Genomic DNA, 14,489 nt, shown 5'->3' with positions numbered 1-14,489 from the left:
TGCACTTGCACCCAGCCAGTCTGATGTCAGGACATGTGCATTTCATGTCCCCCAGTGGTAAATGAGCCCAGCAATGTGCTTTCAATGCCTCTTCCCAACTGTGTGAGATGATATCTTTATGGGCATCTTCCAACCTTTCCTGAGAATCTCTGTTAATGGAATGAATGTGTGTATGTGTGTGTGTGTGTGTGTGTGTGTGTATGTGTGTGTGTTTATGTGTCTGTGTCTCAACAGCTCGTGATGTAGTAGCCAAGCTATCTCAGGACAATGTCTGTGATCTGAGCGATTTCCAGTGGATTTCGCAGCTGCGCTACTACTGGGAGTCCATGGACGTGCAAGTCCACATGATCACAACAGAAGCCTTGTACGGCTACGAATACCTGGGAAACTCCCCCCGGCTGGTGATCACGCCCCTCACTGATCGCTGCTACAGGTAAACTCTGGGACTCCCGAGATACAAAGACTGAATGGAGAAGTCTAGAAAGCAGACCTTCTTGGGAAGGAGGCAGGGACAGCTGGAGTTTGTGCTATTACCCTCTCTATCTCAGTTTCTCCCATTCTAGAACTTCCCCCTCAGACACCATGGTCTCCACAGAGGGGTGTTGACATGAGACTGTCTGAGAGCCCTGATGTGGGCAAACCAACAGGCGGAACATTGATGGCCATCCTTATAACTGGCACAGCACTTAGGTAGGGATTTTGCCAATGACAGAAAACAAGACTGGGCCTGGAGGACGTAGAGAATGACCCAGGTGATCATCAAAGTCACCAGGCTTTGTAAAACTCAGTTCACTGAAGGGCACTGGGCATTGTGTTCATTAAAATGCTTTGCTACTCTCCTTGGAATTCATGATATTAGAACTAGGATGTTGTGAGCTTATCATTTTTGGGATGCTTAGATTTTTTTAATATTATAAAATTCCTCACAATAGATCTTTTTAATTATAAAAATAATACTTTTAAATTTTGTTTTATCAGTGTCCTCAGCCACTTGTCCAGTGATTCTTGCCATTTACGGCTTATTAGGCTCAGTAATCATTTCTTGACCTTCTTTTGGCCACTGGGAATGACCTCCAGGAACCTTCCACCTCAGAGAGAAAAGAGACATACTCAGATGATTAGAAGCTAATGTATGAGCCCAAATTCTATCTGGAGGCTTATATCTGGGGTGGTTAAACCACAGTTAAGAACATCATTCATTTCCAAAATGTATCTTTCCCCTGTCACATGCCAGGTACTGTGTTACAATGCTTATGGTGTGAAACTAAACCAAATATGGGTCCTGAACTCACTAGTTCATAATCTAGTGAGAAAAATACATTTATTTCTCCTGTTCCATTAGCACTGCTGATCTTTGGAATGTAGAAGTTTAAGATAACTTTTTTTTTTCACTTTTTATTTGATCCCCTTACATATGTACATAGTCACTTAACCATTCAAATAAAAACTTGACAGTGCTATGCATGCCTTAGGGACTGTGCTTAGTTCTTTTTTAAAATTAATTTATTTTAATTTATTTTTAATTTTTTATTATATGTGCTTAGTTCTAAGGTTGCAGTAAAACAGGTTTTTATTTATTTAATTAGTTAGTTATTCATTCATTTATTTTTTAATGATGATGCATTAGTCATGTAATCAAATAAAAACTTAGAAAACCCTTTTCACAAAGATGGCCCTGAAAGCAAGAAGGAAGTCCTTGCCTCTTCCAAAGTTGAAGCCAAAGCCAAAGCCTTGAGGGCCAGGCAGGCAGTGCTGAAAGGCATCAATGGTCACAAAAAGAAGATCCACATGCCACCCACCTTCAGAAGATCCAAAACATTGCAGCTGAGGAGGCAACCCAGTTATCCTCAGAAGAGCGCCCCAGGAGAAACAAGCTTGACCATTCTGCCATCATCAAATTCCCTCTGACAGCTGAGTCAGAGGAAGAAGGAAGAAGATAACAGCATACTTGTGTCACTTGTGTCCATCTTGGTGGTCCAGACCAACAGCACCAGAGTAGACAGGCCGTGAAGAAGCTCTGTGACATCAATGTGGCCACAACATCATGAATAGACCTGAGGGAGAGAAAAAGGCATATGCTCACCTGGCTCCTGACTAAGATACCTTGGATGTTCCCAATAAAATTGGGATCATCTAAACAGTCCAGCCAGCTAATTCAAAATATAACTTATTTCTATGGTTAAAAAAAAAAAAGAAAAATTCACCTACTGTGTGAATCAAAATAAAATAACACAAACCAGTCTTTTTTCCTGTGTTTTAAGATTTACACACTGTTCTTACGTTTTGCCCCTTGCTTAGGACACTGATGGGAGCTTTGAAGCTAAACCTTGGTGGCGCTCCAGAGGGTCCAGCTGGGACAGGCAAGACAGAAACCACCAAAGATCTGGCCAAAGCTTTGGCCAAGCAGGTAGGGAAGTGTTGTCTACACCTTCCCTCTCTCTCTGCCTCTTCTCTTTTCTGTGGTTCAGGAAAGATGTCAGGAAATGGAAGAAGGTTTAGGTGTAGTTGTAATAGGCAGAGTGGGGCCCCGGATCCTCCTGTGGAATGGGGAGGGAGGAGCCCCACCCCTGATGAATGGTTTAGGGTAATCCAGATGTGGGGGAGCTCATCCTAATTGTTGCCCGTATTGTCCCTTTCTCTAGTGTGTTGTCTTCAATTGTTCCGATGGCCTGGATTACAAAGCCATGGGGAAGTTCTTCAAAGGGCTGGCGCAGGCTGGAGCATGGGCTTGCTTTGATGAGTTCAACAGGATTGAGGTAACCCTGCTACCTGGCTTTCGAACTGACACAGGGATCTTTATCTGGGTTCCATGCTGCTTAATGATAGGACTTTTGTCTTGTCCATAAAATATGCTCGTGTCTCCTTGGGGCTGTTTTCCTTTAATGAACTAAAGGAAAACAGCCCCAAGGAGACACGAGCATATTTTATGCACACATAGCTTCTCATCATACAATTATTTGGTCATTCAGAAATTTTTTTAGCAATACTTTAAGTAAGATACTCTGTATGTGTTCATGATACAAAGATGAATGAAAAGTAGTCTAGAAGATAATAAAAATTAAATGAGAGCTGGAGAGACAGTATGGGGTTAAGGTGCTTGCCTTGCATGTGACCAATCCCAGTTTGATCTCCTGCATTGCCTGTGGTTCTTCCTAGCACTGCAGAAGTGATCCCTGAGCACAGAGTAAAGAGTAACACTTCCAGGTGTGACTCCCAAACAAAATTAAATTAAACAAACAAAGTATAATAGATGTCCATAGTTATGGTACAAAAGATGTATCATAAAAGGTGGTAACAAACTCTTTTTTGGGTGGTGAAGTGTAAATGTATGCATACAACTTGAACAAATACACTATTCAATACCAACTCTTCAAGCATGATGCTAGGTGCTAGAACAAAAATTTTAGTAACTATGGATACTACTTACATTCACACACGTGAACATACACGTTCTCACACACATATGCATGAAATTTTTATTTTAACGAAACTCTGGTTCATGCTCCAACTTTAAGTGTGAAGTTTGGGTTCTCAGGTGTTTGGGTTCACCCTTTGTCAAGTGAAAGGAGCAAACTCCAGCAGAGCCGGGTGGGTGACTGTGAGAAGCAGAGGCTCACATCAGCCAGTCATCCTCCACCCCAGGTGGAAGTGCTGTCTGTGGTAGCTCAGCAGATTCTCAGCATTCAACAAGCCATTATCCGGAAGTTAAAGACGTTCATCTTTGAAGGCACCGAACTCTCTCTGAATCCAACCTGCGCTGTCTTCATTACGATGAATCCCGGATACGCTGGCAGGGCAGAGCTTCCAGATAATCTCAAGGTAAACATTAGTGTCTATAAATACTGGGTGTACTTTGTTGTGTAGAAATTTCTGCAAGTATATGAGGGCTTCATAGAACCAGATAATGGGATCGGGCAACATTTTCCAGCACAGAAGGAATGGTGATGTGTGGGTGGTACTTTGTACCAATGGATTAAGTTCCCCAGAAGGTCTCACAGGAAGGTGGAGGGAAGCATGCATCACAGCTGATGGCCAACAGGAAACAATGCATTCAGAAGCCACTGTTTCTGTTTGGGGGGAAGGGGGTGTCCTACAGATAACGCAAATGGGAGAAGTCAGGTGGTCAGGAGAGGGATTCAAATCCACATTCACTAACTTTAATGCCTGACATTCCAACTGCTAGAAGGACATTCTGATCACAGTGCCCTGGAACTTTACTCAGACACACCATGCCTCCTCCCTTGGAACGGAAGAGTCAGGAGCACCCTGAGGGGGAATTTATGGAACTGGAGAGAGAGTTCAGGCGTTAAGGTGCTTGTCTTGTGTACAGCTGACCCTGGTTTGATCCCTTGCACTCTATATCTGCATATGGTCCCCTAAGCACAGAGCCAGAAGCATTCTTGGAGCACCACTAGATGTGGCTCAAGATGGAAAAAAAAGAAAGAAAAAGAAGAATGATCCCCCCACGGTAGTTCAACAATAGATCCATGAAGTAGCTGAAGAGTAAAATTTAGATTCTCTCTCTCTTCCTCTCTCTCCCTCCTTCCCTCCCTCCCTCCATCCCTCCCTCTTTATGGTCACACATAACAGAGGCTACTCCCAACTGTACTTGGGGATCATTCCTGGTGGTGCCAGGGATCAAACCAAGGTTGACAGTAAGCAAGGCAGTCTTAATACCTGTGCTGTCTCTCTGGTACTTTCCCCCTCTTTTTATTTACACCATCTAATGATCTTTCCTCTCTACTGTATTCTCCCCATCTAGTATCCATGCTTGATCTGCACAAATAACTTTTATGAGACAGTGTGGTAATATAAAATGTACCGGGGGTAGTTCTCAGGAAGCTTATGTTCTAGTCCTGGCTCTACCTCTAACTGTACTGGGCAAAGCTCTTCTCTAAGATCTAAGGTGATAATAACAGTGTTTATATTTATTGAATATATATTTATTTGTGCCACATTTTTCTAGCCACTTCACTTCCGTGTAATTATTTGTTCTCATGATTATGAGAATGAAGAGGCTATAGCAGTTTGCACATTTCTGAGGTTGAAAGTACTGAGGGTTAGCAGAGTTATATGACTTGTCACCAGCGAGTAGAGGGCAGAACAAAGACTTAAAGATCTGACTTGAGGATTTTCTGACCCATCTTGGTTCCGCATGCCTACGTTACTTTAGCATCTTCGACATCGGAAGGCTCCCATAGTTGAATGATGCTTTCAGATGTCCTCACTGCACATAGGAGAATGAGATATTTTAGTAACACCAATACTTGAAAGCATCACACAACCACTGAAGGGCCCAACATGACAGCATGTATCTGTATGGGGCAAACATGGAGGACAGTAAACCAGGGGAAAGAAGCATCTCTGGAGATCTTTCTGCATTGATTGTCCTTTAGTCCTCCTTCCCTTGATTGTCATGATGGGGCATTAATGATCATACTACTTATACCCAATTGTTAACTGTATATGTGCAAGTTCTGAATGGCTATTTCTTTCCCAGGCTTTATTTCGGACAGTGGCCATGATGGTGCCAGATTATGCCCTCATTGGTGAAATCTCCCTCTACTCAATGGGATTTCTGGACTCTAGAAGGTACGACACATTGACTTTCCTCTGGCTTTTAAAGAATAATTTTTTTATACAATGAGTTCAAGGTGAGTTGTCTATTGGAAGAAAAGAGAAACATGAGAAGGTTAATCTAAAATAGATATGGCCTTGAGGTCAGAGAGATAGTACAGGAGGTAGGGCATTTGCCTTGCACAAGGCCAGCCTAGGTTTGATCCCTGGCATCCCATATGGTTCCCGAAACAACACCAGGAGTGATTCCTGAGTGAAAAACCAGAGCATTACTAGGTGTATCCAAAAAACCAATAAAAAAAATAAGATAGATCTGGCGTTGGTCCTTATCAAACCATGGGAGTAGCCCCCATTCCCAAGTAGGATCAAGAACTTTTCACGTCAACTTGTAAGGGAAAATAGCCACTCATCACCTCATCTTCTCCCTAGCATGTACACACACATACACAAATATACATACACACACATATGACTTATGGTAAGACTAAAAATCATAAAATTATTCTGACTATAGAGGAAAATTTAATATAATGAATCATATTGCTATCAGCAGTATATGTATTTATTCCAACCAATTGGGTTCTATCTAACACAAATATTATACTGTTTTTTTTTTCATGACTCACATATATATAGGTCATTAAGGTAAAAGGTAAAGGCCCTCCTGTTGATCGTCGATTTGCTCGAGCGGGCCCAGTAACGCCTCCATTGGAGACTTTGTTGTTACTGTGTCTGGCATATCGAATACTCTCGGTAGCTTGCCGGGCTCTCCGAGAGGGGCGGAGGAATCGAACTCGGGTCGGCCATGTTGGCCGCTTGTAAGGCGAACGCCCTACCCGCTGTGCTATTACCAGAAATTATCATAAAACGACTTTTTTTTGCTCTTTGGGGGGTCACACCCAGTGATGCTCAGGGGTTATTCCTGACTCATGCACTCAGGAATTACTCCTGGCGGTGCTTGGGGGACCATATGGGATGCTGGGATTTGAACTTGGTTGGCCATGTGCAAGGCAAAAGCCCTACCCGTTATGCTATCGCTCCAGCCCCTAAAATGGCTTTGTTGATCAATTCTTAGTGCTTTTTTTAATGAAGCAAGATAGCTTTTATTGAATGAAACTTAGAAAGATGTGAGGGGAGAGGAAGAGAGTACATAAATGTTCAAGAGAGAATATGGGCTTCTTCAGAGGCGAAAGAGCATGCAAAGATACTTAGATACAAGCAAGTGAAGAACAAGTTCAAGGGAGAACATGGGCTTGAAGGAGCAAGCCTAAGTTTTACATTGGACTTTTATATTTTTCATCATGATTGATTAATTTTTTTAGTTTCATATGTCTCCAAAAGGCCATTAGTATCTTTATGTCCTTGTTCTTAATTCAAGAATTAGCAGTTACTCTTAATAGAAGGTGTCAGCCTTCCTAGGCCAGGAGACTGGCTTGTTATATGAGGCTTATTTTTTTTCCTACAATATAATTAGATTATAATGACTTGCCCATTCATTTCACTGATTTTTTTCAATGGTCAACCCTTTATTGAATCACCCATCTTATCTAGGTGCTGGTGAGAAGCAACAAATCTTTTCTTTTAACATCAGGACTGGTGCATGCATTGTACAAAGGTCTTGGTTTAATCCCTAACTCCACATGATTTTCAACTACCACTGGAGTGAGCCAGAGCCAGGATTATTGCTAGGTGTAGTCCCCAAACCAAAATAAATAAATTATTTAAATCAGGGTTTAAACAGGATCTCCATATAGGGAATAGGCTTAACATGATTCCATAGTCAGAGTGAAAGTTCATTTTTCTCTCCCTGATCATCCAGAATGGGTATTTATTATTAAATTTATAAAAATTTCCCCAGGGGAATTCTTCTCCAGGGAAAATCCCAGGTTAGCTCTCTCGTGGCTATAGCACATGAGCATGGTGGGGCTCATGAAGAAGGTTTTTAATGAACCAGCCCTGGAAGAAGCTACTTCCCATCATTCACAGGCCACCTAGCTGCATGATGGGCTAAAATATGTAGTACAACTATGTGCCTAGAAAGAATATGAAGTGACTTTACACCTAATACACACATGAATTATGTGCTGAATGTATTATATTTTGAATTGGTTGCCTTAAATTAAAAACATAAACCATTGAAATAAGAACATTGCAATGTTACAAGTGTCCCCAAAATTGAGCTTCGTGTTTATGACACTTAGTCTTGCTCTTCAGGGGTTAGCATTATTAATAAATTGGCGTAGAACTGTAGCACTGTCCTCCCATTGTTCATCGATTTGCTCGAGTGAGCCCAGTAACATCCCCATTGTAAGACTTGTTGTTACTGTTTTTGGTAACGTCTCCATTGTAAGACTTGTTGTTACTGTTTTTGGAATATCGAATATGTCACGGTTAGCTTGCCAGGCTTTGCCATGCGGGCGAGATACTCTCGGTAGCTTGCTGGGCTCTCTGAGAGGGGGGAACCCAGGTCGGCCTTATGCAAGGCAAATGCCCTACCCGCTGTGCTATCGCTTCAGCCCAACTTGGTGTTTTCTTCCCAAATACATGTGTACATGGACTCATATATGCAAATGAAAGTAGATATGCACCTAATTTTCTATACATATTATACATATGTGTGTTTGCTCTCCGGATCCGAATCACCATGTTTTATAATACTCCCTTAACATGTTTAAGTAATTCAGTGTTAAAACGGTCTTCAAATGACAGGACTTCTTCACTGAGTCCATGAGCAAACTTGATTTCTGAAGGGGCAGGGCACTAGGATGTTGGGAATATGCACTGAGTAGAAGGCCCTTTGGATATCTGTAGAGTTGCCTTTGCCCTCCCAGTCTCGCCCAGAAGATTGTGGCAACCTACCGCCTGTGCTCGGAGCAGCTCTCCTCCCAGCACCACTATGACTACGGCATGCGTGCCGTCAAGTCCGTGCTCACTGCTGCCGGAAACCTGAAGCTCAAGTACCCGGAGGAGAATGAGAGCGTCCTGCTGCTCCGAGCCTTGCTTGATGTCAATCTGGCCAAGTTCTTGGCTCAAGACGTCCCTCTGTTTCAGGTGGGTAGTGAGTGGTTTGGGATCTTGACCAAGCACTGAGTCTGAACTTCTGAAGATCCTATCTCTCTTTGGAGCCCTCTCCACCTCCATCTCCAGCCAGCATCCCTGGGACTAAATATCCTCCCCCAAATGTTGAATAATGGCTAGAACTGTAGTTCAGTGGAGTTCCTAATTTTAGTGAAAATGGGTTTTACTTAAAATATATTTTCTGTTGGCTTGGGGTAGTTGTTCATATCAGATGGAATGTATTTCCCGTTGTCATCATTTTAATGTATTTTTCTTTATCAGGCTATGAACTTCAAGCTAAGAATTACTCTTATCCAATCTGAGAATAGTGTCTGACATTCTCACAGACTGGTGACAGTCTGTATCAATCAATGGTAGAGGTTGATTAGATATTTTCCACCCTTTAAAATTATTTGGAAGGAAAAGATAAAAACATTATGAGACAATGTTGAAATGTGTAGTTGTGCATGAGTTTCAGTGCAGGGAAAATGAGGCTTGGAATTTTTAAGATTTTTTTCTATTGATAATTCTCATTCTAAGAAAATGTAGAGGTCAAAAATTTACTATTTCAGACTTTATAATTTCTTTTGAATTCTTATTAACAGGGAATTATATCAGATTTGTTTCCTGGAGTTGTTCTTCCAAAGCCAGACTATGAAATTTTTGTGGATGTGCTGACTGTAAACATCAAAAAGATGAAACTCCAACCAGTACCTTGGTTTATTGGGAAAATTATCCAGGTTAGTTCTCATACTTATATAGAATTCTCTTTGTCATACCATCTGCTAAAATCAAGGATGATAAGGAATTACGATAGACTGAAACTGAACAGACAGCCATCAGAGTTAGATGAGTATAAAAAGCTATTAAAAAATGTTTAACTATCCTTTGCAGGCCAGAGAGATGGTTTAGGGACTTGCCATCCATGAGGCTGACTCCATGTGACTGTAGCAATCGCAAGCACTTCCAGGAGAAAAGAGCCAGGAGTAACTCCCAAGTACTAGAAAGTGTGGCTTAAAAAAAAAACAAAAACAAAAAACCAATCTATTGGTTTTTTAGCCCCTAGTTTTCATTTCTAGAAGTTAAAAACCCACTTTTTCCTGTGATCATTTTCCCTGTGATTTCTTTTCTCTTTTCCTTCCTTCTTTTTTTTATTCCTTGTTTCCTTCCTTCCTTTCTTTTTTTTTTTTGTTTTGTTCTGGAGTTATACCTATTAATGCTCTGGAACTGCTCATGGGGTAACCCCAGCTATACTCAGGGAACTATGCCATGCTGTGAAAGTTACATACCATCATGAAGCAAATACAGAGATTTTTTAAAAGTGGATTATAGTCACTCTATCTTCACCAAGTATGAGGATGGATCCAAGACATCCAACCTCCAACCTTGGGAACTGAACCATTGAGCAGTGACCAATGGGGAAACTAGGGTGCATTTATTGATAAAAGAACAGATGTTTGGTAAGCCTCTGTATAGTCTTGACTTTAATGAGAGTCTTAGTGAGGCTTTATATTAATGTCAAACTTGCTTCCTTATAATTGCTTTCTTGTGGAGGCTGGAGAGATAGCACAGCGTGTAAGGCACTTACCTTGCCCACATCTCATCTAGGTTTAATGAGACCCCATATAATCTCCCAAGCCACGGTGAGTGATCCCTGAGTGCAGAGCCAGGAGTTATTCCTGAGAACATCTGAGTGTCGTCCAAAAATAAAAACCAACCTAATTTAAAATAATGCATCTTAAATCTTAGAAGCCAGAGCAATTGCACAACAGGTAGGATATTTGCCTTGCACACAGCTAACCCTGGTTTAATCCCCAACACCACATATGGTTCCCTAAACTCTTCCAGGAGTGATCTCTGAGTGCAGAGTTAGGAATAAACCCTGAGCACTCCTGGGGGTGGCCCTAAATCCAAAAAAAAATAATAATAATAAAATTAAGGTAAAGGTAAAGGCCCTCCCGTTGATCGTCGATTTGCTCGAGCGGGCCCAGTAACGTCTCCATTGGAGACTTTGTTGTTACTGTGTCTGGCATATCGAATACTCTCGGCAGCTTGCTGGGCTCTCCGAGAGGGGCGGAGGAATCGAACTCGGGTCGGCCATGTTGGCCGCTTGTAAGGCAAACGCCCTACCCGCTGTGCTATAGCTCCTAGTGTCTATTTCTATTCTTTCTCGACCCTATAATCGTCACATAATAACCCTATAATCATACTACTTGATGATTTAGTAGTATCATCATTTCCCAAAAGCATCATTATTTCCCAAAAAGTTATTTATAGGAAAGATTAAGGTAAGACTCATGTCTCCACATTCAAAAATCAGAACACGTATGGCAAAATTGATGATTTTTTTTATCACTACATAATTTATTTTTGATATAATTCATTTAACTCAATATTGATTTTACTTTCATTTATGAACCATTTTAACTACATACATATTTTATTTTATTTTTTGCATTCTGGGTCATCCCAGTGATGCTCAGGGTTTATTTTTGGCTCTGCACTCAGGGATCACTCTTGGTGGTGCTCAGGGGACTATATGGGATGCTGGGGATTGTAGCCGAATTGGCTGTGAACAAGGCAAGCCCTCTAAAGATGCATAAAATCATAAGGAATGACAGAAAACACCCATGTATCTACCACCTAGATTATACATTAATACTTAATAAAACTTGCTTTATAAGGTAACCATCTAGTCATCTGGCTTTCTTATTTAATTGAAAGTACCTTGCCGACTTCTATATGACATTTTTATATGGTTTAGAACAAATTTTCAAAACCCAAGAGATTGGGCTGAAACGATGGTACAGCAAGTAGGGTGTTTGCCTTGCTCAAGCCAGCCCAGGCTTGATATCCAGCATCCCATATGGTTCCCCAAGCTCTCCAGGAGTAATTCCTGCATGCTAAGCCAGGAGTAAACCCTGTGCACTTCTGGGTGTGGCTCAAAAAAACAAGATATCTAGAACTACCTTCCATTTTGTATATTAATACCTTGATATAATTCATTTAAAAGTACGGGGGATATGATGAGAAGTACTGAATCATTAATACTTTATTCTTATTTCTTGGTTTTTTTTTCAGTGTGTGTATGGGGGCCGGGGGGGGGGGGGGGGGAGGGGGTCTTTAGAGACTGCTCTTGGCTCTGTGCTCAGAAGTACCTCCCGGAAGATGTTTGCAACATGACACCAGGTGGTACCAGTCAAACTCAGACCTCCCATATGCTAAATGTGAACTCACTGAGCTGTGAAGACATTGAGCTGTCTTTTTACCCTGCTTATTTCCTTTTTCTTTCTTTCTTTCTTTTTTTTTTTTTTTTTTTTTTTTTGCCTTTGTGGGTCACACCCAGTGATCCTCAGGGTTTACTCCTGGCTTTTGCACTCAGGAATTACTCCTGGCGGTGCTCAGGGGACCATATGGGATGCTGGGAATCAAATCCCGGTCAGCCATGTGCAAGGCAGACGCTCTACCGGCTGTGTATTGATCCAGCCCTGCCCCCCCTCTTATTTCTTATACACAGTCAACATTGTGCATCTTTATTCGGTATAAAATATCTTCTGAGGGGCAGAACAAATGCCTTACCTCCAGCCCCCCTTTTCACAATTTCATCATAAACTTTTGTTTCCCTTGAAACTTCTCCTTTTCTGAAGGGTAACAGTTTCCTTCTCTCAGTGGTACTATTAAGTCTTATCAGACCCATTTCCACACCTCCAAAGGGTGCCTTTAGTGCCTGGGGCTGCTTTGGGGCTGGGGACTAGGCAACTGCTTTAAATAACATCTCGCGTTTTATTACTTCCTGAAAAACTCATTGTCGCCTCTCTTCTACCTCCCCCACTCCCGCCTCCCTCCCCCCCACCTCAACTCTCCCTTTCCTACCTGCCTGCAACAAAATAACCACTATTTCCTGTTCATCTTTTAAAGCAGATGGAAATGGTGCAATAAAAAGATTAGGGTATTGAAATAAGTCAAATCCTGCCTCCACCACTGTTGGGCTTGAGGGAGTTACTTACCAGTGTTCCCACCATTCAAAGGTAGTTAATGGACTGGAGAGATAGAACAGCAGCTTAGACACTTGCCTTGTATGCAGTGTATCCAGGTTCTATTCCCAGCACGGCATATAATCCTCAGAGCATTGCCAGGAGTGACCCCTGAGTGTAGAACCAAGAGAAGCCCTGAGCACTGCCAGCTGTGGACACCACTCTAAAATGTTCCTTGAATGGGTTACATGAGTTCATTTTGTGCTTAGCACAAAAATAGGGGCAAAAACTGTTTCCATTCCTTTAAATCATGAGAAACACACTTTTTTTTTCTTTCTGGGTCACACCTCGCGATGCACAGGATTTTGCCCTGGCTCTGCACTCAGGAATTACTCCTGGCAGTGCTCAGGGAACAATATGGGATGCTGGGAATCGAACTGTGGTTGGCCTCGTGCAAGGCAAATGCCCTACCAGCTGTACTATGGTTCCAGCCCCCAGACACACACTTTTAATTTAAAAGATCCTTAAAGAATCAAACATCAAAAGGATCGATTAACCGAGGTATAAGCGACTGTGGGAATTCCCTTTTGAACCCTCATTCTCCATTGATTTCTGACTTAACTTACAGTTCTGGAAGGTTTGCATTAACTTCTTTTTTATTTGTTTTGGGGCTACTTCCTATAGTACTCAGGGAATACAACTCAAAAAACTGTGCAGGGAGGCTCAAACCCAGATCTCCTGCATGCAAAGCTGATACTCAGCACATTAGGTGTCTCTCCAGGCCCTCATCAATGCCTCCTACAATGTCTCTTCCCAGATCTATGAGATGATGCTGGTGAGGCATGGCTACATGATTGTCGGAGACCCCATGGGCGGCAAGACCTGTGCTTATAAAGTGTTGGCTGCAGCTCTCGGCGATTTACATGCAGGTAAAGCTCACACGCCCTAGCTTACGAGGGAAGACAGGACTCCCGACTCATTGGCTGGCTCCATGGAGATAATACCAGGCTGTTAGTTTTTGCTATCCCTGGATTGTGACGTCAGAGCCAGAAATAGAGCACAGCACACAGATGTCTGCAGGCAGAAAATAAAGGGGAAGGGGACCTTTTAACAAGGGGTTTTATGTGCATTGCCATTTAAGCTGGAGTAATTTTCTCAAATGCTGGATAGTGACTCCAAAGATTTTCCAATGAGAATTTCCTGCTTAAATTTCTGGACTTAAAATTTTTTTCCCTAAAATTAAATCACTGCATGCTTTCTTTTCTTTACCTTTTTTATTTTAAATTTGTCTTTTTCCCCTTCCTTTTCTTCCCCTCCCCCTCTCTTTTTTAATTTAAACGATAAGACTCAGACTATGGTATTAGACCCAGGTCTTGGGCAAATGTCTAACCCTCTCTTAGCCTCTGTCTTCTCAACTACTATATGGATTTATTTTGAGGAAAAAATTGACATTATACAGGTATATAACCTACATTGCTTCTTTCTTAGCATGTAGAAATATAGAAGCTATATTTATTGCCAGAGAAACATTTTTTTAAATATAATATGCAAACCTATGATTTTTTTTTAATTTTTTTTATTTATTTATTGAATCACCATGGGAAAGGTTACAAAGCTTTCAGGTTTAGGTCTCAGTCATGCAAATATCAAGCACATTTCCCTTTACCAAAACTTATTTTTTACCATGAAGAACCCCAATAAAACCCCACCCCCCACCCCTCCCAGTCCCTGTGGGGCAGATGAATTCTAGTTAACACTCTATCTGCTTTGATTAGATTCATTGTTTCAATAAAAGATTCACCACTATTATTTAGAGTTTACCGCCCCCCCCCCCCCCCCGAATCAGACATGCTGACAAAGCATTGTGAAGTGATTTGCTTT

The 14,489-nt window shown here is 41.7% G+C and overlaps 1 protein-coding gene across 1 annotated transcript in view; it reads left to right on the top strand.

Annotated features, from left to right (window-relative positions):
- Nucleotides 1-14,489, top strand: part of DNAH3 (dynein axonemal heavy chain 3) — a 213,943-nt gene that overhangs the window by 83,335 nt on the left and 116,119 nt on the right. Inside the window, exons 28-35 of the mRNA XM_056138888.1 lie at nt 235-433; nt 2,299-2,407; nt 2,643-2,756; nt 3,643-3,819; nt 5,501-5,592; nt 8,409-8,628; nt 9,240-9,374; nt 13,426-13,537. Of these exons, the coding sequence (XP_055994863.1) occupies nt 235-433; nt 2,299-2,407; nt 2,643-2,756; nt 3,643-3,819; nt 5,501-5,592; nt 8,409-8,628; nt 9,240-9,374; nt 13,426-13,537 (1,158 nt within the window). The remainder of the gene's footprint in view (nt 1-234; nt 434-2,298; nt 2,408-2,642; nt 2,757-3,642; nt 3,820-5,500; nt 5,593-8,408; nt 8,629-9,239; nt 9,375-13,425; nt 13,538-14,489) is intronic.

The sequence above is a fragment of the Sorex fumeus genome, unplaced genomic scaffold (assembly GCF_029834395.1).
Source record: "Sorex fumeus unplaced genomic scaffold, SorFum_2.1 ptg000130l, whole genome shotgun sequence".
In the NCBI taxonomy this organism is placed as follows: Eukaryota; Metazoa; Chordata; class Mammalia; order Eulipotyphla; family Soricidae; genus Sorex; species Sorex fumeus.
Note: the sequence above shows the minus strand (reverse complement) of the source record. Positions and strands in the feature narration are given on the sequence as shown.